Source organism: Lampris incognitus, chromosome 17 (assembly GCF_029633865.1).
Source record: "Lampris incognitus isolate fLamInc1 chromosome 17, fLamInc1.hap2, whole genome shotgun sequence".
Classification (NCBI taxonomy): Eukaryota; Metazoa; Chordata; class Actinopteri; order Lampriformes; family Lampridae; genus Lampris; species Lampris incognitus.
In genome coordinates, this window is record NC_079227.1 from 14,600,626 (window position 1) to 14,626,163 (window position 25,538).

Consider the following 25,538-nt stretch of genomic DNA (forward strand, 5'->3'; position numbering starts at 1 on the left):
CTATTACTAAGTGTCTGGGTTGCGATCCCCATTAGCTCTCCTCACTATTTTCGGGAAGGCATCAGAGAGGTCCGCACATTAGCGGGAGACAGCAATGTTGGAAAACGGCTCAGCCGAGTCAAGAAAGCTTTAGTCTCACATGTTGAGAATATTTAAAGGTGTGCCCGGGCTTTCAACACCTCCTAAAGCAGGCACATGCTAAGCGTACTGACACGCGGGAAAACAAGCCGGCTCTCTGGCACGGTAGCGGTGGCCCTGCACACAGCAAATTAAATTAATCTCTCTCCCCTTTCCCCAAACCACTTTTACAGTAAAATATACAGTGTGTTGAATTAGCAAAAATGCTCCAGAAACAGGCTTCTATCAAGGGCCGTTTCATGAAATGAGGCAGTGTTGGGCTGAGCTGCGGCCTGCTTTGCATGTTTGCATGCATGTGTGAGCGGCGGCGGGGGGGGGTAGGGTAGGGGGGGGACACCGCGAGCACACATGAGGTCCATTCAGTAGCATGGCGTGGACGGCGGCGCGGACCGTACGTGGCGCAGGCGCATCGAGGCGGAGCAGTCGGTTTGACAGGTTTTGTCCGGTGGTCTTGAAGAGGTGTCGAGGCTCCGTCATCAGCCGCAGGGATTCGCGAAGGGGGGGGGGAGCTCGAGGGATGATTTAAAGAGCTGCAACGCAAAGCTGGAAACCTGCCATGTGAGTAAAAAGGGACGCTGGCGAACTGAACGCTGACGTCACGGCACATTTACTCTTCCCGTGTAGTTAAAGACACTCGAGACGCATGTCCAGGTCCCAAAATACAGCGATCGCCAACATATCGACGAATGAAGCTGTGACTGGGAGCGTCCACGCAGACCTGACTGTCGCCCCGGTGGGCGCTCGGGGCAGATTAATTGATCACAGATCGTCACCATGATGTTAACCGCATCAAACCCGCAGCTAAACTTAACGATTGCTTTTAGCTGAATTGACTTGATCCTCTCTGTTAAAGTGGGTGATCAGAGTAGATGTCGTGAACTTCATTCTTCCATGCATTGAAATACATCATAGGCAGAGGCCAGATGTGTGTGTGTGTGTGTGTGTGTGTGTGTGTGTGTGTGTGTGTGTGTGTGTGTGTGTGTGTGTGTGTGTGTGCTAGCTAACATACATCGTATTCATGCAACAGGACGTTGCCTATCAACATACTGTATTTAGGAGCCTGCATGTAAGTTGTGTAAAAAGTTTGGTTTTGTTTCCCCTGTGACACCGGGGTGCACCACCACTGCGGTTGGTTTGACTTGGACGATGGCTCGTTTGACGGTTCCGGTCCACACGCGTTGTCACGTGACGAACGTGACGTGGAAACGGCTGCGACCCTGGACAGCCCAGCATAACGACACGTCTCTGGCCCACCACGCCGCACTAACCGGGTCCGAGATCTGGCACGTAGAGGAATTAGATGAAGTTTAGGGTATCGGGTCGTCTCAGAATCTCACTTCCGATCCAGGAAAAGTGCCGCTGAGCCCAATACGACGACGGGCAGGAGCGCGGAGCCGCCTCGTCAGGAGGAATTCGCCTTACTTCTTGCTACGCAGCAGAAACAGACGGACAAGTTGTAACTCATACCACCGGCGCATCCCGTCCCGTCCGCTGAGCCGCGCCGCGCCGCGCCGCGTCTTGCAACCTACCGCACTGCTCCCGGAGAAATGGCTGATAAAGGAGCGGAGGTTTTATATTTCTCAGCACTTCCTCACAGGGGGGACGCTAAAAATCGGTCGTGGTTACCGTGAACATGCAGTCTTGTACCCTTGGCTCCCTCTGCAAGCCCCTCGAGGTACACAGGTATGGGAAGGATGACCTAGATATGGGCCAAGTCAGCAAAGCAGGTGGTGGTGGTGGGGCACGATGGTCCCACACGCGCCACAACAAAACAAACTTCCTGTCCATCAAGAGTCATTTGAGTGGTTTTATTTTAATTGAACAAGACTAGGCTACAAAAAAAGAAAAAAAAGAATAAATAGACTTGACAGATCATCTGGATTTACATGGTATATGCAGACCATTTGTCCCTTTCTGTGTTATGCACAGCATTTGCAGGTGAGAAATGGAAATGAAGAGTTCGACTCCAAAACAAATGGTTGATGTACAACGTGGGGTGGGTGTGGGGAGGGGGTGAGGGGAGGGGGGCGTACCTGAGATTTATTTCAGTATCTCTGTCTGTGAATGTGCTGCTCTTTTGTGGCAACCCATGTCCCGTTACCTGTCCTTTTATCCGCCATTTGTGTGTGTGTGTGTGTGTGTGTGTGTGTGTGTGTGTGTGTGTGTGTGTGTGTGTGTGTGTGTGTGTGTCAGAGTGGGTGTTGCAGTGTCCAGATTGTGGGTGTTCAGTGTCCGGAGTGAAAAGCTCTTCATCGTTTCCCAGCTCCCCACCTGAACGAATGGAGAAGCAGCTTAAAGTCCTTCAGTAATCAGCATATGGTATCTGCTCCGCGAAGCGAAGTGCTCTTCAGTTATAAATATCTCAGACGCCTCACACACAACCGCGATACACTTTAACAAATACAGTAGACTCGATTATATTAATAATAATAATACTGACCTTTTTATACAAAGTTCCGCTATCGAATAAAACGCCACGACATGTACATCAAATATACATTCTCACACTTGACAGTGCATAGAAAAATAATCACGACGCTATGAGTTTCAATTCGTCAACAATGATTGTTTGTTTGTTTGTTTGTTTGTTTGTTTGTTTGTTTGTTCAAGTTCGTCTCGGCTCAAGTTCAGTTCGGGCACGAGCATTTGCACTCCGATATGACAGGGTACTGCACAGGTATCCAGGCGCACTTCAGACCCCCCTTTTTCTGCAGGCACCGCCATCGTAAGATCGTAAAATGGGCCGATTTGGCAGGTTTGCAAACCATCCCTTCAGGGACTGAACAAGACCGCTTATTGTAGCAGCTCCCCACCTTCACGTAGCGCGGCCAGAATCTGCTGCCGAGGTCGTTCCATGCGTAAACAACCGGACAGAAGGCGTAAGACCAGAGCCACAGTTGCAGCCTTCTTCGCAGTTTTTTGCTGGGCTTCTGCTTTTTGCCGTGCTGGATCTCGAACTCCATGGCTTTAATCTCTTTGGGCATGGATCCGGAGGGCTTGTGCCGCGCCGCCTCCGCGTCGCCCGCGGCGTCCTCGGCGTGTTTCTCCTCCGGCGGGCTGATGGACATGAAGTGCTGGTCGAAGTGACTCCCGAGAGCGCTCCTCAGCTCCGTCTCGTTCAAGTCTCTCTCCCTGGGGTCCAGGACCGGGTCCGGGTCCTCTTTTAGCTCCACTATGGGCAGGGAGTCGCTGGGGATGGGACGGAGGAGGTAATAATGCTGGCACATGCCCTCCTCTATCCTGAAGCCCAGCGAAAGCACCAGCATCGACATGGCCAAGAAGTAGTAGGAGTTATCCATCGCCCCCAACAGACCCGCGGCTCTGAAGTTCACCGAAACCAGGAAAGTGTGCAGATGTTATCCAAAAAAAAAAAACCCAAACAAAAAAAAACAACAACAACAAGAGACGAACTCCGGGTTTCAGTGGAGGGTTATGAGCAATATACGACTGTGCATCCAATTCTCAGCCGGTGCCGCGCAGAGAGACGCGCTCCTTCCACCGGGGGAGGGGGGGATGGGGGGGGGAGACGCAACGCGAAACTTTCCAAAAACTTCTCAGAAAGTTTCAGAGGACTGCTGACTGTTCATCGTCGCACGAAGAGACATCAGGAGAGATAGAGAGAGAGAGAGAGAGAGAGAGAGAGAGAGAGAGAGAGAGAGAGAGAGAGAGAGAGAGAGAGAGGGAGAAAGGAGAAAGGGGAGTGAAGCTGATGTGCAGCCGGGGAAGACTTTCCCTGCGTTATTTCACAGTCCATGACCAGTGGCTCTCTGGAGAGAGAGAGCGAGAGAGAGAGAGAGAGAGAGAGAGAGAGAGAGAGAGAGGAGTCCTTGAGTCCTTGAGTCCTTGAACGAATCAGTCCGAAAAAGAAAAAAAAGGAGAGCAAACTTGCAGAAGTTGCAGGAGAAACGTTGCAGCATCAGCGTGAGAAGTGGGATTCGAGCTGGCAGCTTCCTCCCCGGGCTGCGTTCACGTGCTTCAAGGCCCGTTGTGACAGCGCGGCGTCCTGCTCGCTGCTCCCCGTCCACATGTTGAACTCCCGACAAGCTCGCTGTACTGACTCCCTCTGCTCCTCCCGCACGCCAAACTGAGGCGCCTCTGGCTGCACCCAAATATCCACCAGGGCGGTGATGTAATCCCACAGGTCTCTCTCTCCCTCCCTCTCTCTCCCTCCCTCTCTCTCTCTCTGTCTCTCTACCTTCTCGAGATCCTAAAATTTCCCCACATACACCTTACATGCACGCTTATGCATGTGCCCTCTCTCATTCACTCACTTTCTCTTTTTCTCTCTCTCTCTCACTTCTCTTGAGATCCTAAAACTTCCTCTCACACTCATGTGAATACATTTGCACGTCAGCTTGCACACACACACACACACCACTCTGTTTCTCTCTCCCTGACACTCTCTCTCTCTCTCTCTCTCTCTCTCTCTCTCTCTCTCTCTCTCTCTCTCTCTCTCTCTCTCTCTCTCTCTCTCACTGACACACACACACACACACACACACACACACACACCACTCTGTTTCTCTCTCCCTGACACTCTCTCTCTCTCTCTCTCTCTCTCTCTCTCTCTCTCTCTCTCTCTCTCTCTCTCTCTCTCTCTCTTTTTCTCTCACTGACACACACACACACACACACACACACACACCACTCTCTGTTTCTCTCTCCCTGACACACTCTCTCTCTCTCTCTTTCTCACTAACACCCACGCGCACACAATCTGTCGTGCCTCTCTCTGTTTAACTCTCCCTGACACGCACGCACGCACGCACACACGCACGAAGGTAGGCCTGCGCTCTTTATTAGAAACCAAATCCCGGCTATTATAAACTAAATTCTATCACGTGTAAAATATCCAAGCGCCGTGCAAAAGCTACTCGCTGCGCATGCGCAAAGGGCGCTCTCATCTCTCGCTGCTGGCGGGTCCGGGACCACTGATCGCATGCCGGTGGCGGCATAAATCACGGGACGGTTCAAGTTCAACAGCGGAGGTGCCGAGAGCCGTCTCCCCTCGGCAGACAAACTGCCAGAGGAGGTTTTTACGAGGGCGCCTGTCCCAAGGACGCCTGGTGCCAGAGCTGTGTTTATTTTATAACTCTCCCGGCTCGATGCTCTCACCGTGTGTTTAGACTCAGACTGTCCGGGGGCCGCGCGGCAGCATAGAGGAGTGCTTCTTTTCATCATCCCTTCTTTATTGCTCGGGGCCTTCGCGATTGTTTCGTGTCGTCTCTCGCGGCTGCGCGGGGACCGCGTGCGCGCGGGCTACATCGCGTGTCTGGCGGGAGGAGAACGCCGGTTAATTAGGTCTAATTTGTTTCAGGCCCATTTACAAGAGAGAGAGGTGACAAAACCACCGGTAGACGTGGTAGAGAAGGAAAAGGGAAAGAAAGAAAGAAAGAAAGAAAGAAAGAAAGAAAGAAAGAAAGAAGAAAGAAAGAAAGAAAGAAAGAAAGAAAGAAAGAAAGAAAGAGCATCTTTATGGGCCGGGTTAATTCCAGGGGCTCATAAATGAAGGGTCGGAGCAGAGGAAGGGTGCTTAGGCGAGACGGGTCGCAGTTCAATTAGTGGCGCGGAGCAGCAGCAGCAGCAGCTCGCAGCGGCGCGCGGCGTGCTGCGCTCTGCAGCCAGGAGGCCAAACCATCGGAATGTTTGCGCATGTTGTAAAGGTTGAATTATGAGCCAGATAAAAAACAACTCTTGTCTACGAGGCTAATGCTGAAAAAGCCGGGCCAGAGAAAGGGCCAAGTGTGCTCCACTCAGCCGCACGAGACAGGGACAAATAAGCCCTGAATGTAACTCGTTCCCGTTCCAGCGCGGGTCCGAGGCCTGTGAGGATTAATTTGTCCGTGTAGAGCTGTAACACTTGACTCGCTCGACACACGTCGGCTAACAAACGGCCGGCAACGCCTTGCAATAACTTCTAAACCGAGTAAAGCAACCAATAACATATCCGAACACAATCACAGGACGGGCCTGGAATCACAGTGTGGATTTACGACGTCGTAACTCTTCAGAAACAAATGAGTTGACTTCCTACACTGCTGGTGTTAAACCTTGTGCCTCAGAGGGCCGCGTCTACTGCACGCACGCACGCACGCATGCGTGCAGCAAACAGATTGCCATGCAAACCGCCTCCATGTCCCAAATAACTATTTACTATTGCAGAAAATCCCAGATTTTAGCTTAACAACGCTTGTGGCCAGTCAGGGGAGTGAAAGCCACTGGTCTGGTGTGGGGCTGGAATGAAAACCAACATACTGTAGCGAATTCAGGGGGCAGCCGGTAACCGCCGCAACCGGGACGCGAACCCGGGACTCCCGCACCACGGCCGACTGCGCTAACCAGTCGACTAAAGGGGTCCGACCCGCTGGCCAAGGGCTAGCGAGTCAAGTTATCCGTGGTCGTTACACCCCCCTCCGGGAAGCGCTTCAGCATATCAGCTCCCTCTGGCCTCACCATCCCACTTCCCACACCAATGTAGTGAATTCAGGGGGCAGCCGGGACGCGAACCCGGGACTCCCGCACCACGGCCGACTGCGCTAACCAGTCGACTAAAGGGTCCAACACGTTAGCCAAGGGCTAGCGAGTCTAGTTATCCGTGGTCGTTACAACACGAATGGCTCTCCGTGCCACACGGTTGACTACCGTTTCCCGCAGCGTGCAGTGATGCTACGCATCAGCTATACAGATGCAGGGAGAAGCTTCGAGGAAGGTTTAAGGCGTTACGGGGGACGTTGTTTTCAGAGCAGCACGGCGGGGGGGGGGGGGGGGTACAAAGAAGAGTTTTAAATTTCTAGATCACCAAAAACCAATACTGAGGAGTGCAGGGGTCAGAGCCACAGCCTCTTGTGACCCCCCCTCCTCCTCTTGACCCCAGACCCCCCTCCCTCCTCCTCCCCCTCTCCCTAGCTCTCTGCTGCTGAAAAGCAGTATTGGAGTAATTTTCTGGCCTGGTGATGTGACAGTGTGTGACGGGCGCCGGTAGACTGTCATATCTCTGTACAGAGGAAGTCAGGGGCAAAGAGGCGATGCTCAGATAAGACTTCCTCCCTCTCTCCCCCTCTCCCTCTCTCTCTCTCTCTCTCTCTCTCCCTCTCACACTCTACCCCCCCCCCCCCTCCTCTCCCCTTCTTCTTTAGCAGGGTCACAGAGAAGCACTCACGGGGGACTCATGTTCATACCATGACGGGCTGATAGGGACCACGCAGGCTCTCGTGTATCATGAAAGCCACCAGCGGGCCCCGGGGTGAGCGTGCCAGCTCACATGGCTTCTTGCAGGCGTACGTATTGATAGGAAACACGGCAAATACTTTTCGTACCTACAGCAATGCTGGAAAGACCAAGTGAAGTGAGGTCCATGTATAAACGGGGGGGGGGGGGGGGATTGGTGAAAGTGCAAAATTTGGTCCAAAAAAAAAGTGCAAATGGGGAGGAAGAAAAATAAGATAAAATATTAGGGACCGAGTAAATAAAATGTACTCAAGCAAATGGGGCCCGTGTGTGTGTGTGTGTGTGTGTGTGTGTGTGTGTGTGTGTGTGTGTGTGTGTGTGTGTGTGTGTGTGTTGTTTGATAACTAACAGTGGTAATAGTGGAGATACAGGTAAGTGGGTGCAGGGGCAGGGGTGATTTGGCTCTACTCTACTGCCTCCATAGTGAAAAAGGTGGTGCAGTATGTCTGAAGGATAAATGCAGGGCTGGTGGAACTTGGGGCCTCCTCAACGGCAAAGCCCATAGGCAGCAACCCTGAACCAACTGGTACAAGACTACAGCCTTGTGTTTTCTGCAAATGAAGCAGCCAGTTATCAACAGCGTGTGTTATAGCCTAGCTGGCGTGTACGGCACAGCGAGGCATCCAAACTGTCACCGGCGTTTTCAGGGTAAACACATTGCGTCACGCGAAAAAGTCCAGCTATCCCATTCACTTATCATCAAAAGGCTTGTACAGCCATTACCATTTTCCACAGATTCCCATTTTCTCCCTGAGAGTGTGCGCTTTCCCCTTATTTCTTTCCACTACAGACGGAGATCCACATGTTTTGAATCACATTTTCCTTTGATTTTCCAGAACACGAGTGCGATACGGCTGAGCGAAGTGGATCACTGCCTTCCAAGCTTTTGAAGGGACTGACTTGTACCCCTGCACGGCTCTGTGTGCATGCGCCGGCATTCATGTATGTGTGCATAGGGTCGTCCGTGGACCTATTTGAGTGTGCGGGTGTGCGTGAGAGTGATTCTGTGTGTGTTGGAACGTGTGTGCACGTGTGTGTTGCCGTGTCTCAGTGTGTCTATGTGTGCGTCTTTGGGTGCGTGCATCTTTGTTGTGTCTGCATCTGTGCATATATTTGCATGCATTTGTGTGTGTGTATGCGTGTGTGTGGGTCGTGGCTGTCTGCCGCTGCAAGTGTGTGTTCACGTGTGCACACATACACAGTGTATGCATGTATTTGTGCATTGTGTGTGTGTGTGTGTGTGTGTTCTCTGATGTCCAAATACTAGCTTACCTTAATCTGGGTAGTAAATCAAAGGGCCTCCCAGGATGAAGGACCGGCAGGCGGGCTGTTTGTGTCGTGACACAGTCAGATTAAAAAAAGAAATGTCATTTGTTTGTTTTTATGTAATTCCCCCATGTGCAAACCTTTGATGATGAGACAACCAGGCAATTTGGACGCTCCATTTGGATGGGAAGGCTTCAAGGTGGCAAACAGGGGTCAGCTTGTCTCTCTCTCTCTCTCTCTCTCTCTCTCTCTCTCTCTCTCTCTCTCTCTCTCTCTCTCTCTCTCTCTCTCTCTCTCTCTCTCTCTCTCTCTCTCTCTCTCTCTCTCTCTCTCTCTCTCTCTCTCTCTCTCTCTCTCTCTCTCACACACACACACACACACACACAAAGACACACATGTGCTACATAATGATCTGTCTCCATCTTACTAGTACCCTGAAACTCCTTCTCAAACACGCACACACATGCATGCATGCACACGCACATAAAGACACACGTGCACTACATAGGGATTTTACTAGCACCCTGAAACTCCTTCTCAAACACACACACACACACACACACACATGCATGCATGCACACACATGTGTGCTACATAATGATCTGTCTCCATCTTACTAGTACCCTGAAACTCTTTCTCAAACACGCACACAAATGCACGCATGCACACACGCACACACATACGCACACACATGCACAAAGGCACACACATAAAGATACACATGCACTACATAGTGATCTTACTAGTACCCTGAAACTCCTTCTCAAAGACACACACACACACATTCAAACACACTCACACACACACACACACACACACACACATGCACATGCACAAACGCACACACATAGACACATGCACTACATAGTGATCTTACTAGTACCCTGAAACTCCTTCTCAAAGACACACACACACACATTCAAACACACTCACACACACACACACACACACACACACACACACACACACACACACACACACACACACACACACACATGCACATGCACAAACGCACACACATAGACACATGCACTACATTGTGATCTTACTAGTACCCTGAAACTCCTTCTCAAAGACACACACACACACATTCAAACACTCACACACACACACACACGCGCGCGCGCGCACGCACACACACATACACACATACACACACATTCAAACACTCACACACACACATACACACACACACATGCACTACACAATGATCTGTCTCCATATTACTAGTACCCTAAAACTCCTTCTCAAACACACACACACGTACGCGCGCGCGCGCGCAAACACACACACACACACACACACGCTGGCACTCTGTGTGGTTCAGGTTTAAACCCCCCCCCCCCCACACACACACACACACACACACACACACACACAGACACAGACACACACAGCCTGGTGTCTCCCTGCTCCCCGGACCAAGACAGGGATTATCACATCAAAGCGTCCAGAGGAATACATTACTCTGAACTCTCCTGTCTCTCGAGACTGCGGCCCATTGAAATGCAGACCTTCAGCCACGTGTTCCTCCGAGTTGCTCCGCGCTGCGCGCTGACGCACCACACAGCGAGACTGACGTGGCCCTGATGACATCTGGAGGAGTAATGAATTATTAAGCAAATGAGCGCAAAAGCCACAGAGACACGGCGCTATGAGACAAACCCGGGATTAGAGACGGATAGCACGGTATCGAGATGGAGGGGACGAGAGGATGTGGCTAAAAGGGCTACTTGACCGCAACACAGCCCCACAGCTGGGTCAAGGTCAAGTCTTTTTCAAATGGCATTGTCATTGCTCTGCAAACAATATACTACGCAAACGCAGATGTGAAAAAAGTCCACCAACAGAAACTCCCCCAGACCAGGCAGGGAGAGCGTGTGCTCTAAGTGCATGCATGTGTGTGTGTGTGTGTGTGTGTGTGTGTGTGTGTGTGTGTGTGTGTGTGTGTGTGTGTGTGTGTGTGTGTGTGTGTGTGTGTGTGTGTGTGTGTGTGTGTGTGTGTGTGTGTGTGTGTGTGTGTGTGAGATGTGGAAAGAGCAGCGTCGGCATGGAGCAGAGGGTTGGGGGACATCAAGGTAGCCTTCATGAAACATAAATGAAGCAGACAGCGTGCAGAAAAGTAGACAAAGGGAGAAGAGCGGCCAGTGAAGTAGGCGTTAACGGGAAACAATCACGATTTTAAACATCGTCTGTCGGTCTGTCTGTCTATCGGTCTGTCTGTCTCTCTTTATATAATGTAACGACCACGGATGACTACACTCGCTAGCCCTTGGCCAACGGGTCAGACCCTTTAGTCGACTGGTTAGCGCAGTCGCGGGTTCCTGGCTGCCTCCTGACTTCGCTACACTGGTGGCAGAAGTGGGATGGCGAGGCCGCGAGGTCATCGGAAGCGTGTGCGCCCGGAGGCGTGAGGGAGCTGATACGCTGAAGCGCGGGGACGCGCTTCCCAAAGGAGGGGGGTAGTGTAACGACCACGGATGACTAGACTCGCTAGCCCTTGGCTAACGGGCTCTTTAGTCAACTGGTTAGCGCAGTCCCGGGTTTGCGTCCCGGCTGCGGCGGTTCCCGGCTGCCCCCTGACTTTTCTACAATATGTATAAGCTGAAGGGACAAAACTCCCATTAGCAGCCACAATACTGAGCCGTCTCCTGTCTCTCTCTGAAACGCCATCGGAACCGGGACGTACAGACGACTGCTCAGTCTTATGGCTGCTGATGGCGTGATCCCCCGGCAACATACACGTCGGGATAGCGTTCACAATCCTGATTGTTTCCCTTTAAGACCGACAGTAAGACGTACTAAAGAAAAGGGTCTGCATTCATAGAGCAACGTGCATCCTTACTGATGGGCTCCTTGTGTAAGTGCCAAGTCCTTCAGTGCTGAGGGAAGCGAGACAGCCATGCTGCGGCTTGGACCCTTCCTCCAAAATGCTCCGAGAGCTCCAGCGGGAGAAGTTGCTGCCAGCAGCGGTGTGAGATTCCAGTTGGTTCACACCCTCCCACATGGCGTGCTCCGACCACGGCAGAGCCCACCAGCCGGGAGTTGGGCAACCATCACTATAGGCTAGATCAGACGCCTTTAACTTCACAAGTCAATGCTCTCCTAGAGGAATACAGGATGAGGTTGTAGCGGTGCCAGGAAGAAACATTTTTCTTTTCCTTCTGCCAGCCACAGTTGTTGCTTCATCCTCAAATCCAGAAACCACTTTTCCCATTTTACCTGCCAACTGGACAGATAGAGACATAATGATGATAAAATGCTGATTAATTTACCTGGCCGAAGTGCAATGTAGAGAAGGTCAACACCAACCCATAACGGCCTTCATTTTCATCCTTCATTTGAGTGTTGTCCGGATGAAGGCTGGCCTCATTATAGAAATGTTAGCCAGAGTTTAGAAATGTTTGCATCCAAGCAGAGAAATACACACTTTCAGCATATCTCTAGGTTGACCTGGGCCGCAGCTGGAATCAGAGAAACGAGTCGTTTAGTGAAATTATTTAGTAATACATCTTTTCAATTTGAGTACTGGCCTCTCCCTCCTATGCATCATGCATTTAAAAATACACCAGATTCGCATATCAGGTTTCTTTCTGCTGCTGGCGAGCAGGTTTGGATTGTAATTGTTATGGTGATTTACGCGGGACTGGGAGAGTCTAATAGCTGTATAAAGACATTCCCACAGGGCCTCATAAGGTAGCAGAGAAACAAGCACAAGAGGATACACAAACCCTCTTATGGCTGCAAAGCAAATTAACCTTGGCCTTTTAAAGGTCAATGTGCTGGGGTCTTAATTAGCGGGCTAGCTGGAAGCTAGCACACGTGTCTTCCTCCCACTATTTATCTTCCTCTTTATTATTCTCGTCTGCTATCTACTTTCACACACTTCCCTGCGAGAAACTTCATTCAAACTTAAAAAAAAAGTTCAGCTTATGTGTGTTTCTATACAACTTTTTGAGATCTTTTATACTTTTTGAATTATTCAACTTTATTTACACTTTTTTGCCATTGGAACAGATGGGGCAGATTCTTCAAAATCAGCATTTTTTCCCCCCAACTTTTTCTACTATTTCACACTTTCAGCTAGAAACTCTTTTCAACCTTTAAAATGTTCAGCTTCCAGCATATTTTGTGTGTGTGTGTGTGTTTTTCAACCTTTTCATACCCTCTACACTTTTTTTAAACTTTAAATGTTTTAATGTTTTTTTTTACAATGGAAGTCTATGGAGGAAATGTTCAAACCATGCCTTTTAAACTCTAACGACTCCTTCATACTTTAAGTTACAAACTTCATTCAAACGTCCAACGAGTCAGCACACGTCGCACTTTATCACTTCTAAGCAGCTTTTAGACATCATTTATAGTTTTTGAAACAAAATCGCAATATAAATTTTATGCTACTTTCTGAAATTACAATGGGTGTGTATTGCGCCTGGCTAGTGTGGGTGACGTCATCAACTACGCCGGGTATCTGGAAAAACCCGGTGCTGAAGTTGTACCACAGGATTTCTTTCATTCTCAGACAACCAGCTAACCAAAAACATGTCGAGATGTTTGTTTTTATCTCCACTTGAAGATTATTCGGATTAACGACGCAAAGACTCGCTACTCAACATAACGCCATATTGCCTCTCCCTTTCCCGCCATCTTGTTTTCACCGTCCGCCGACGCTCCTTTCATCTACCTTCCTCCGAGCTCCTTCAGGCCTTCCTCGTTTTGAGAAAGGCTCTCGGGAATCAGAGCTGGTCAACGGGGGGAGGGGGGTGTCTCTGTGGTGCTGCTATGGCAACAGGTTTCTTTCAGACACAAGTTAATACACTGAAGGTTTGGCAACATGCCCCCCCCCCCCTCACACACAGAAAGCGAGGGAGGTGGTGGGGATATTGCCCTCATTTAGAAACCATCAGCATATGTCAGTCAAGGTCCCGACAGGAGTTTCTACTTAAAGTGCGCACACTTTAAAGGCGTTTGCTGCTCAAACGCACTGGCAATAGAACAAAGGGCCGGGAAGGTGGCATGTAATTGAAGTTATCTTTTGATGGAAAGACGAAACAATACAGTGGTCTCCAGCACGCTGATGCATACCTTATGTGCAAATAAACAAGTCAGCTAAGCTGGCTTTTGAGTGACTTGCTGGAATTAACCTCAGCTGCAACACATTTGCTGCCGCTTGATCCCATTTTGAGCTTTAAATTTCATTGTCACAATTACACGATAAAACCAGCACTTAAACCGTGAAGGTTTCGTGTTATTTCATTACTTATAAACGGGCAGAACCGACTGCGGCCTTCAGACTCCCACAACGTGACAGAACCCAAGTAGCAGGTGCAAGCTGCAGCGAAAAGCGTTGAAGTGATATAAAGAAGAAGTGGGTCGGGCTGAACTGGAGGCTAATCACGCTCAGATCCAGCTCAGTGAAACCTGGGGGGGGGGGGGGCGGCGTAGCGTAGCGGTCCATTCCGTTGCCTATCAACACGGGGATCGGTGGTTCGAATCCCCGCGTTGTCTCCAGCTTGGCCGGGCGTCCCTGCAGTCACAATGGGCCGTGTTGGGTGGGAAGCCGGATGTGTGGGTGCGTGTGTCCTGGTCGCTGCACCAGCGCCCCCCCTGGTCGGTGGGGGCGCCCGATGAAACCCAAAACGAGCGACAAACAACCAATACAGACGACTCACAGGGGTCACGTTGATTGACAGCTGTGCAGTGAGTGACAAAATGGCCGCCGTCTCTGAAGAAAGGACGCAGGAGTTGGATGTTTTAGTGCACAACTTCCACATGGAATGTTTATTTCAGTTGGTGGAAAACATCCATTCACATGACTTCAGACACCGCAAAAACACAGGAACCTTTAATGCAGTCCATACAAAAAAGAAAAAAACAAACAAAGAGAAAAATACTGCAAATAAATTAAAGCAGGAGGGACTTTTAGGAAACGTCATTTAGGATAACTGATCATGATGGAAATGTACAAAAAATATACATAAAGGAGGTTTCCTCTGTTTTTGGCTGTTTACATGTGCACATGTGGTGATGCAGGGGGGCTGATAGGACCATCACTGTCCATTACCAACATACCTGGCGTTGGTACGAGTGGAAACTGAGAAACGGTTAAGACAATAAATAGCATAGCAGGTTATTCAACATTTTGCAGAGTTTCACTCCAAAATGAGGCAGCCACTGTTTAAAACAACTATTTCCCTTATTAAATGCTTTCTGGCATGAAGGCACAGCATGTTAACGGTAACTATTAAACTTGATAAGCCACCTTAAGATGTTTGTTTCTCAAGGCAGAATCGTTTATTTTTTTAAAAAGATATCGACTGAAAAGTTCCCGGCAGCCAATTTTTTTTTCTTCCTCCAAAATGAATGAAAAGCATTTTAGAATGAGTTTTCATTTCACAAACAGATTACACAACATCCCAATCCTGAGGATGTGTTTTAAGACTGGATTCAGTGTCTCAAAATCCACACCTTAGTTTCCAGATGCGGTCCAGGTGGAAGCGCCACATCCGACTGCAAAATTTGCTTAAACTACCAATGCACCATTTATTCCATCTTCAAGAAGCGTGTTTAGAAATATTTAGATTTTGGTTTGTGTTTCCGCTGAAAGACATCAGAAATAGCTTGATAACTAGTGCGTTCACAGTCACAGCACACAGGACCTTGCATGTAGGGGGATTTGTACAATCGCCACCACTGCATACAGAGCTAATACAGCGTAGATGTAAGAGAAATGCATGATGGGAGGACTTCTATGTCAGCTGACACTGTAGGACAGTAAATTTAGTGCATTTGGTTGTCAGGAAAGTGGCCCTCACACTAAATATTGATGGAGACGAATCAAATAAATGAGAGTCTGTACTACATATTTTCTGAAAAAATAACTTTTACATTTATGAGACCCACGTAAGGACATTTAACAGGCCTTTTTAGTCCAGTCCTTAATAGTAAAAGCTGCCAACAATTAATGCCCAATTGCATCAAATATATAATTAGCTTTTATTCCATAACTATGTGCTAAGTATGTGCAAACATTACGACTGCACTGTTAAAAAACATGAATTGTGCATTGTGCATTTTCAGAGTATGTGCATTTTCAAAAGAGATCTCAAACCTACTGCTAAGGGGTTTGCTTGCCATAAGAAACATATGGAAAAAAATAACTCGGCTGCTGAGGGGATATCATCCCGACTCTATACAGTATTTGAAGGGTTGTTTGAGACAGAGGAGATAAAACACAAAATACTGAGGTTCCTGGTAGCATAAATCTTCAACGTTAACCAAACCAAACCACAACAACATAAAGCATCGTCGATCTCCATCACTCTTAAGTCCACGAGGCAAAGTGCAGATCTTTTTTTTTTGGGGCGAACTATAACCCAAAAGATTCCTGACCCCTGACATTGAATCTCTGCCCACTGACATCGTCATGCTGAACAAAGAAGAGGCACAAACTGGACACAAAACTTTTGTCCAAAACACGAGTACAGACTAGCTCATGCCAACAAAATGCATCTTCATTTGACTTCAGTACAAGACAATCCATGGACGTTCAGCGTAACATAGCACATCTTTAAACCAGAGATTAGAAAAATAATAAGAGATGCACTGGTCCACTTTTTTTCAGTTCCGATCCGATTCCAATACCTGGATTTGGATATCTGTCAATACCGATACTGACCGATACCGATACCAGAACTCTTTTTCTCTTGAATATTATTATTATCATTGTTATTATTGTTGTTGTGTGTAAGGTTACATGAGGCTGTAGTAAACCACAGAGCACTTCCTAGTAAAAGAGCAAAAATATACAAAAATGCATTAAATTTAAATTTATTCCAAAGCAAATTATTTGAATTGTAGTTTAAGTAGGCTTCATATAGAAACAGGTGGAGTGCAAGTTGCTATGGCAACTCCTTTAATGGGTTAATTGACCTAAAGAGTCAAATTGTGCTTCCCCCCCTCTCCAAATTGCCCAAAATAATAATAATAATAATTTATTTTTTTTTACAAAAAGACCTATCCTGTAGTTATTTCATGTTAAAATGCCAGAAAGATTTATATATTTTGTTGGTGAGACAAAGTGACATTGACTAAGTGATGATCTGTAAAACCAACTGGAAATCTGTTGCTCCTGACTGACCGGGTGTGAAGGGGTCTGGTGATGTACAGCCTGTCCGGCCCTGCAGCACTGACCCTGTTCCCTGAAACCTTCACCCGTGAGTGCTGTCTGCTGTTTGAATTTTTTATTCTCCAAACATCAATTAAATCAAATTGTGACAATAACCTGGATAAAGTGTCGGAAGAGTGTAAATGTGGTTATTCACTTATGCTGTCCCAATCACTCTGCACCTCCTGCCTGGCTCGGCTGCAGCAGCTGCAGGGAGGTTATGCACGCAGCAGCACCACTAACTCCACCCACACTGGGTCCCTCTGATACAGTTACTACGTCATCTGCAACCATTTTATCTCTCTCTGAATTACTATGCCATTTACGAGACTGTAGGTTTATATTTGGTGGGGTTTCACTTGTCTCCCCATGGCTATCGGCCTCATCCCCCCCACTTCAGCTGCATGGTCGGTGGCAACCACATCCTACGCTTCACGCTCCCTATGCAGGCAAGCGAAGCGCTTGTGTCCCATGTCCCCACACTCAAAACAATTCAGACTACCTGGATTTACATATACCAGTTTGTCTTATGAGCTTAAACTTGTATTATTACATATTTATAATTCATAAAAACATCAGACTATGGAATCTGGATCGGTCGTGGATCGGCAACGTCAGTCTGATACCCGATGCATGAATTAAGTAAGTATCGGCTACCGATACATTACATTACAGTCATTTAACCGACGCTTTTATCCAAAGCGACTTACAAACCGATACTGAATCGGATCGGACCCAGTTCTAAAAATAATTTGATACTCAAAAAAGTAGCTGAATGAGGGGGCGTCCGTTGCCTACCAACACGGGGATCGCCAGTTCAAATCCCTGTTACATCCGGCTTGGTTGGGTGTCCCTACAGACACAATTGGCTGTGCCTGCAGGTGGGAAGCCGGATATGGGAATGTGTCCTGGTCGCTGCATTAGCACCTCCTCTGGTCAGTCGAGGTGCCTGTTCAGGGAGGAGGGGGAACTGGGGGGAATAGCATGATCCTCTCACACGCTACGTCCCCCCGGTGAAACTCCTCAGTGTCAGGTGAAAAGAAGCAGCTGACGACTCCACATGTATCGGAGGAGGTATGTGGTAGTCTGCAGCCCTCCCCGGATCAGCAGAGGGGGTGGAGGAGTGACCGGGATGGTTCAGAAGACTGGGGTAATTGGCCGGATAAAATTAGTGAGAAAAAAAAGGGGGGAGGGGGAAGCTAGCTGAATGAAAGCAGTGACAAAGGCCACCGAAGAGCTTTCATGAGGGATTTGTAATTTTTCTCTTAAGGTCACAAGCAGTTACTTTTTAGTCCATTCTTTCAGGATGCATTTTAATTTCATGCCGCAAATTTCCAATTGAGACTCAAGAGGAGTGGCAAAAACAAATCAAAACAAAAAACGTAAAAAAACACCGACTGAAAGTCAAAGCAAGACAGTTCAAATGCAAATATCACAGGAGACCACAAGAAAACAGACAAAACCATACATTCACGTCAACTGGAGAGAAGACCAACAGAATCAGACTCCATGCTGTCATAGTGGGGGCATGAAGGAAGCGATTCCTCTGTAGAAAAGAACTGCCGTTTGTCATATCTGTAACTTAAAACAAACAATATTGTTTTGAATGCCTCTCCAAACTGCAGTCAAACCACCGAAACTGGTTGACACAGGGTCATGTGCAAAGTTCCTGGTCGGATAAGCCGGGCCTGTACTTTTTTCATTGCATTGTTTCTTACTATCATGGTTAACAGTCAATGCCATTGGTTCTGAGTCTTGGCGGAGTTGAACCAGCAACTTCAGTCTAGTCTAGATTCAACAGAGAGGTCCTGATGATGGAGAGACAGACACAGGATCTGCAGGAGGTGACTGAAGCAGCAGTTGCAGCTCAGAGGTGACAAATTTGTCCAAACGTGTCTTACTCGATGAACACTTGTCAAACTTTTTCTTAAAAACTATTTTAAACTGAACTGTCGTCCAGTTTGCTTACAGAGTCACCGTTCAACATCACAGCGTGCTACTGAGGATCTCTGACACTTGTGCATTGGTTTGGTCATCTGAGTCTACATCTTGGGCGGAGGCCCCCGCTGGCTCTTCCCTTTCTTCTTCAGACTCCACCTCTGCCACCACCACAGACACCCCCAATGCTTTCGCTCTTTGCACCACCTCACCCTTCTCCACCTCCTCTTCCTCACTTCCCTCTCGCCAGCACCTGCTCTCATGGCCAGGTGAGCCCTCCTTGCAGGGCTCCACAAAGATCCTGCGGACGTGGGGCCTGGGGTCCCTGTGTCGGCCCCGGCGGCTTTCAAGCACGCAAGAGGCTTGGCTGATGTAGGTGGTGGTGCTCTGCGGGGAGGGCAGATCTACAGGCAAAGGCAGGTCTGGATCCCTGTGTCTGGTGTATGTGCCCTCAGACAAGGACCCGGTGTGGCTCTCGCCACTTTGGCCCTTCAGCCAGCGCTGCGGTCCCCCTAAATACTGGCCCCCATGGCTCCTGGAGAGCAGCTTTCGTTTGGTCGGGGGATTGGCCAGGGCCCTCAGAGGTGTGGAGGGCAGTCTGCTCTCCTGGTGGTTCCTGGAGAGGGAGAGGTCCTCCAGGGTCTTGGTGGTGTCCGTCAGAGCCGGGGAGAGAGGGAGCGAGAGAGGCACATCTTTGGAACATCTAGGGGGGAGGTGTTGGGAGGGAGAGAGAGGGAGATTTTTTGACAGCGACGGGGAGCGTGGAAGGCCTGTGGAGGTGGAAAGAGGGAGGTCTCTGGTTGAAGACGGAGAGTGAGGAAGGAGAGAGGGAGAGACAGGTCGGTCTTTAGAGAGACAGGGGGAGTGGGAGCTCTTCCCCGCTGGGGAGGGAGAGAGAGGGAGGTCTTTGGGTCGGCAGACGCTGTACCTGTAAAATAGTGAAAAAAAAACAAGTTAAAATATCCTTTTAAAAGATATTAGACACTTAGATACACTTTCCCAGCTTTAAACGTGCTGGCATGTTAAATCTTAAAATGCAGAGTCCCTGGTGAACCTCGCTTCTAACTCACTCACACACAAACTGACACACACCAAACTGCACCATCCGCAAAAATCCAGTGTGAGAGCATCTAAAATATGATGTTGTAAGATGTTTAAAATTTTGCTTTTTTTGGATTAACATTTAATCATCACTGATAAGAAAATTTACAAAATATAAACTTTCTGCAGCCCCACCACTATTCTCTCATAGCCTCCCCCTCATCCTGTATCACCTGCTATTGCCCATGAGGTTTTACGTGAGGTAGGATTTCACAGAAACACCATCGACAGAGATGCAAGTTAAGATGTGCTCTTTCACCTTTAACACCCTCATACAAATCAAGACTTTGGATAAAGGTTCTGAAGTGATTCTGATGTGTCAGCTTGCTTGTCTGGGTCGTTGAGTAGATAAAAACATGATTCAGACGAGCTAATGTTAGCTCTGCTGAACCGGTGCTAAAGTATTCAATTTACACTGTCAATGTTAAGCATCCAGTCAGGATATGATGTAACGTTAGCTACTCAGTTGATAATATGCAGTCAGAATGAGCCCTAACTCCAACTACAAACCTAACGCAATGAGCCCATACTCCCAAAGAAAAGGGAAAAAAAAACTATAGAAAGCAAAAATCATCCAAGTTTAGGGTGTCTGGGTGGTGTGGCGGTCTATTCCGGGTAGCATAGTGGTCTATTCTGTTGCCTACCAACACGGGGATCGCTGGTTCGAATCCCCGTGTTATCTCCGGCTTGGTTGGGCGTGCCTGCAGACGCAATTGGCCATGTTTGTGGGTGGGAAGCCGGATGTGGGTGTGTGTCCTTGTTGCTGCACTAGCGCCTCCTCTGGTCAGTCAGGGCGCCTGTTCTGATCCTCCCATGCGCTACCTCCCCCTGGTGAAACTCCTCACTGTCAGGTGAAAAGAAGCAGCTGGTGACTCCACATGTATGGGAGGAGGCATGTGGTAGTCTGCAGCCCTCCCTGGACCAGCAGAGGGGGTGGAGCAGCGACCGGGATGGCTCGGAAGAGTGGGGTAATTGGCCAAGTACAACTGGGAGAAAAGGGGGTGGGGGGAATCATCCAAGTTTGACTGATTATACCCAGGCTCAGCGAGTATTTCACGTTTGTCTCTGCTCTATTCTGAACGTCGTGAACGCCACAGAAGATCCAAATGCTCGGTTTTGAAAGTATAAAAACTGGGGATCTAGACACAAAGAAGGCAATCTTCTCAAACTGCTGGATTCTCCATCTCTTGCATTTGTTACTTACTGGTCTATTACTTGTCGTTTGTGTCATGGTAGTTACTCTTTTGACCTTTATTTGTCTTTGCAGTCAGGCCTGTGGCTGTAAAACGGAGTCACAGCTGAACCAAAACTAAACCGGCTTCGCTCCACAGACACTTCTGTACATCCTCCATGAAACCGTCTTCTACCTTTCCAGCTTCCACCCTTACCGAAGCTCATGGATCTGCAGCACGTCTGGGGCGCTGCCGCCTAACGAGTGCACAGCCTGCTGGGAAAGGTCCTGCGGCGGAGAATAGAGCAGGTCCATCTCTCGGGGGCTCAGGGCGTCACTGGAGTCGTAGTCGCTGTCTGTGGGCAGGAACACCTCGGAGGAGCCATCTTCATCTGAACCCAGCTGGCAGTCTGGGCGCACACACACACACACACACACACACACACATTTACATATCCACATCCACATAATAAGAGCCTAGGTATACAATTAAACTTTGTTCAACTTTTTCATATTTATTTCACACTTATTCATACTGAAACTCGTGTTTTAGTGTGCATATTTATTTCAGTATGTCAATTTCTTGTAAAAAGTTCACAGAAAAAACATCATCCAGTGGTGTTTATCGTTTAATATCAGCAAAAAAATGGATGATCTGGTCTGTAAATGTGCGTCGATCGATTATGTCAGCCAAGGACACAAGTTACTGTTGTTCCTCGAGGAGGAAAAAAAGAGAGAGCGCCATACTTCATTTTGTTTACATCCTCTCATTTGGTGAACCTCACTCACCACTGACGGCTTTCCTCCTGCGGAGTTCAGGTGAGGGCGACGGTGTGGGCAGATAATCCATGGTTGAAGAGGTCGAGTCGGTTTTTTGTGGCCCCGTGTCGGTCCCCTGTGCACTCGCATCCACCAGGCAGGTGATGGGCACGCCGCCGCGAGGGTGCCGGTAGCGGGCGTACTGGAGGGCGTCTGTGATCCAGCGAAGATCTCGCCACATCTCGTCCATTTGCTGAAGAGGAGAAGGGGGCCAGGGGCCACAGTCAACCAAAGGTCCCATTTTATGTTTCTAAGCACGATGGGTAACCCTTTAAATTACAGGCCATTCACTACACAGGAAGAACTCAGTAACGTACAGTGCAAGAGATGTAATTGAACTACGATGACTGACTGGTTTGCTTCTTTGTCATTATAATGTCTTAATTGCAATCGGCATCAAATGCTGTATGGGATAAATTCACAAATCACACTGTAGCAAACGAGTGTTTTGAATCCGAAAGGAATAAATCATAATTAGCTGCTAAACTTGATCATGAGATGAATATCAAATGTCGTGCTATGGTTGTGTTATGTTGTGCGTCCGGTGTGGGAAAATGGCGGCACAAATTTACGTTTGCGGCGGCCTCACCCAGTACCGGTGTGGGAAGATGGCGGCGCGAACTTATGTTTGTGGCAGACTCACACAGTGTTTTTGTCCACGTCTGCATCTAAGTTTGTGTCTTCGTTTGATGGCTGGGAGAGCTGGTGCTGGATCAACAGGGAAAGCTTGGTCTGCTGCGTCCTGTGGGCTAAGGGACTGTGGCCCGGAGCCACGCCCGAGGAGGAAACACCAAGGGTGGTCTGACAGGACGCGGAAGCAGGGCAGGCTAAGCTAAATGCTAGCCCATGCAGACCGGTAGTTCCGATAACACAGAGGGCGGTCTGGTGGCGGCCTCGCCTGGCGTTGACTGTGTTTTAGTGTCGTCGTGTGGAGTGCGGGGAGGTGTGTCGAAGGTGTCTGGCTGGGAGAGCTGGCGTTGGATCGGCTGGGAGAGCTTGGTCTGTTGCGTCCTGTGGGCCCAGGGACCGTAGCCCAGAGCTGCACCCGAGGAGGGAACACCGAGGGCGGTCTGACAGGACGCGGAAGCGGGGCAGGCTAAGCTAACTGCTAGCCCATGCAGACCGGCAGTTCCGACAGCCATCCTGGCTGGCGTTCGTACTCTTGGACAGAGATTTTTTTCTAGCTTGATATATTTGTTCTTGTAACTTTTGGATAAGTGTTTTTGTGTTTGTGTTGCACCGCTGTGGTCTGGGGGGAAACGATATTTCATTTCATTTTCATGTACGCAAGCACATGAGATGAAATGACAAATAAAGTGTTCCTGATTCCTGATTAATGAGCGGGACATTCAATATTCACCTTACATTCAAGTTTAACAGCTAACTACTTCCCCGTGACACACACTGTGGTGTACAGTACGCTTAACATCGCAATACAGTGACAAAGAAGCAAACTAGAGATGTAGAAAAGTCCCGACTTTAATCATATATTACTCAGTATTTACCAGCAAAGAGAACCAGGCCAATAGGATATTGATGTCCTCACTCTTATAAAAATGCCTGGCCGCTGTTGGCTGTCAAATCAAACTGAACTCCGTCCCCTCACCACATCCCACCCAACCATACAGCTTCATTCAGATACACGTCAAGTTGCAGAGGTTTGCGGTGCTCTGAATGCCGTTTCATGGGACCCTTAAATATTTCCTTTATTTGGACACTTGAAAAAGATCTCTTAGGATCCAACACATAATTATAAGGGTCAACCTTACAAAGGCATACAGGCCGAAAGCTATAAAGCAGATTTCTCAGCTCCGCTCTGTGAAAACTACATAGATGTCTAGCAGGAGTTTCTCTAACCACGTGCTTACTGTTTCCTCCTTACTCATTGTTTCCTCCTTGGGTGCAGCTCTGGGCAGGGCTGTAGTCCCTGGGCCCACCGAAAGCTGCGGACACAAGCTCCCCCAGCCAATCCAATGACAGCTCTCCCAGCCAGACACCTTCGACACAGCTCCCTGCACTCCACACGACGACACTAAAACACAGTCAATGCTAGGCGAGGTCGCCACCAGACCGCCCTCAGTGTTATCAGAACTGCCGGTCTGCATGGGCTAGCAGTTAGCTTAGCCTGCCCCGCTTCCTCATCCTGCCAGGCCTCCCTCGATGTTTCCTCCTCAGGTGCAGCTCCAGGCAGGGCCGTGGTCCCTGGGCCCACAGGATGCAGCAGACCAAGCTCTCCCAGCCATCAAACGAAGACACAAACTTAGACGCAGACGTGGACAAAGACACTGCATGGACAGTACTGGGTGAGGCCGCTGCAAAAGTGAATTCACGCATCCATCTTAGTGAGTCAGATGTGGTGAAGTGATCTAGATCATCTTAGTGAGCCAGATGTGGCTTACTAAGGTACGGTCTAAACCAATTACAAAACAGGCTTGGGAAAAGTCATCAGAAACACAATAACCAACCACCGAGACGTGGTCTACAGCAGAGTGTTGGCCGTCAGAGCCACCAGAGTCTGTCTGCATGTCTTATGATTCGTTATGGCAGGATTTGTCTTTTCATTTTAAAAGATGCAAACTATGCACATGGTAAAATATGGATCCTGGTGCCAGCCTTGCCACCAAAAGACTACTACGGTAAGCAGAGTGGTAGTGTGTGTGTGTGTGTGTGTGTGCGTGTGTGTGTGCGTGTATTTGTGTGTTCATCCAGTATTGATGGTGTTTTCTGGGAAAGATCTGGATTTATTTATTGGTGTTTTAAAGCTGCCAGCGCCTAAAAAGTACCAAGGCATGTGATTTGCATTTCTCCAAAGCTATATTTTCCAGTTTCCTGACATATTTACTATCACGTGCTTGCACTGAATCAAAACTCGATACACCGATACATGGTTTGCTTTGCATACTACAAAAAAAATAACAAAAAAACAAATAAACGCTCCACATGATTTAAGTTGGAGACATCCATCTTGCAGAGAACCGCGCCACATACAGAACCCTATTTGCATGCAACAGCAGAGGTACGATGTGCGTCTGCAAAATGTCTTATTTTGCTTGGAAACACTTCTTGGTGGTTTCTGTTCCAATTCTTCATATGAATGTTCAATGAATGTTCTGAAGTGGGGGAAATAAAAAAATAAAAAATAAAAAATCAGAACACGCAAAAATTGGTGGATTGTCTAAAATCCCCGAAATGGAAAAATCAGGGTCACAGTTTTGGAAACGCTACAAAACTAATATAGAGCAATATTACATACATGCATAAATATGAGCCATTCCTGGATTATGCCGTTATTACATAAGGAAGAAGAGGAAACCGGGGAACTTCCACTCAATACCGGTCCTGGTTTAGCTTTACTGAGACCTAGAGCAGGATTTCACAGTGTGTGTGTGTGTGTGTGTGTGTGTGGGTGTGTGTGTGGGGGTTAAATATAATGCAGTTTAAACACTTATGAGAAAGGTTACGGAGTTTAAATACCCATGAGAAAGGTGAACTGATGCAATATAAAAAGCACCTTAACGCACCGCTTTATTCCAAGAACGCTTTGCTGCTGCTAACAGGTTTAGAAGAGGAGGAGACACACTGATGAATAATGCATGAAGCTTCTTCTGCCACAGCAGACGGAGCTGGAGAGACACCTTCCTGAGGACCAGTTCAGCCCCCGGGGCACACGGAGGACTAGATTTACTCTATTCCCCCCTTCATTCGCCCACA

The 25,538-nt window shown here is 48.4% G+C and overlaps 2 protein-coding genes across 2 annotated transcripts in view; both read right to left on the reverse strand.

The window, feature by feature from the left end:
- Nucleotides 1–2,055: 2,055 nt before the first annotated feature.
- Nucleotides 2,056–3,478, reverse strand: nog3 (noggin 3). Its single transcript, XM_056297573.1, has one exon. The coding sequence runs from the start codon at nt 3,435–3,437 to the stop codon at nt 2,766–2,768; it is 672 nt and encodes a 223-aa protein (XP_056153548.1). The 5' UTR covers nt 3,438–3,478; the 3' UTR covers nt 2,056–2,765.
- A 15,306-nt stretch (nt 3,479–18,784) lies between these two features.
- Nucleotides 18,785–25,538, reverse strand: part of LOC130127109 (ankyrin repeat and fibronectin type-III domain-containing protein 1-like) — an 88,743-nt gene continuing 81,989 nt past the window's right edge. Inside the window, exons 16-18 of the mRNA XM_056296685.1 lie at nt 21,798–22,020; nt 21,226–21,418; nt 18,785–19,664 (exon numbers count right to left, since the gene is read on the reverse strand). Of these exons, the coding sequence (XP_056152660.1) occupies nt 18,785–19,664; nt 21,226–21,418; nt 21,798–22,020 (1,296 nt within the window). The remainder of the gene's footprint in view (nt 19,665–21,225; nt 21,419–21,797; nt 22,021–25,538) is intronic.

Bases quoted from the DNA above. Each gene is read 5' to 3' on its own strand.
- nog3 (XM_056297573.1), bottom strand. From the start codon at position 3,437: ATGGATAACTCCTACTACTTCTTGGCCATGTCGATGCTGGTGCTTTCG.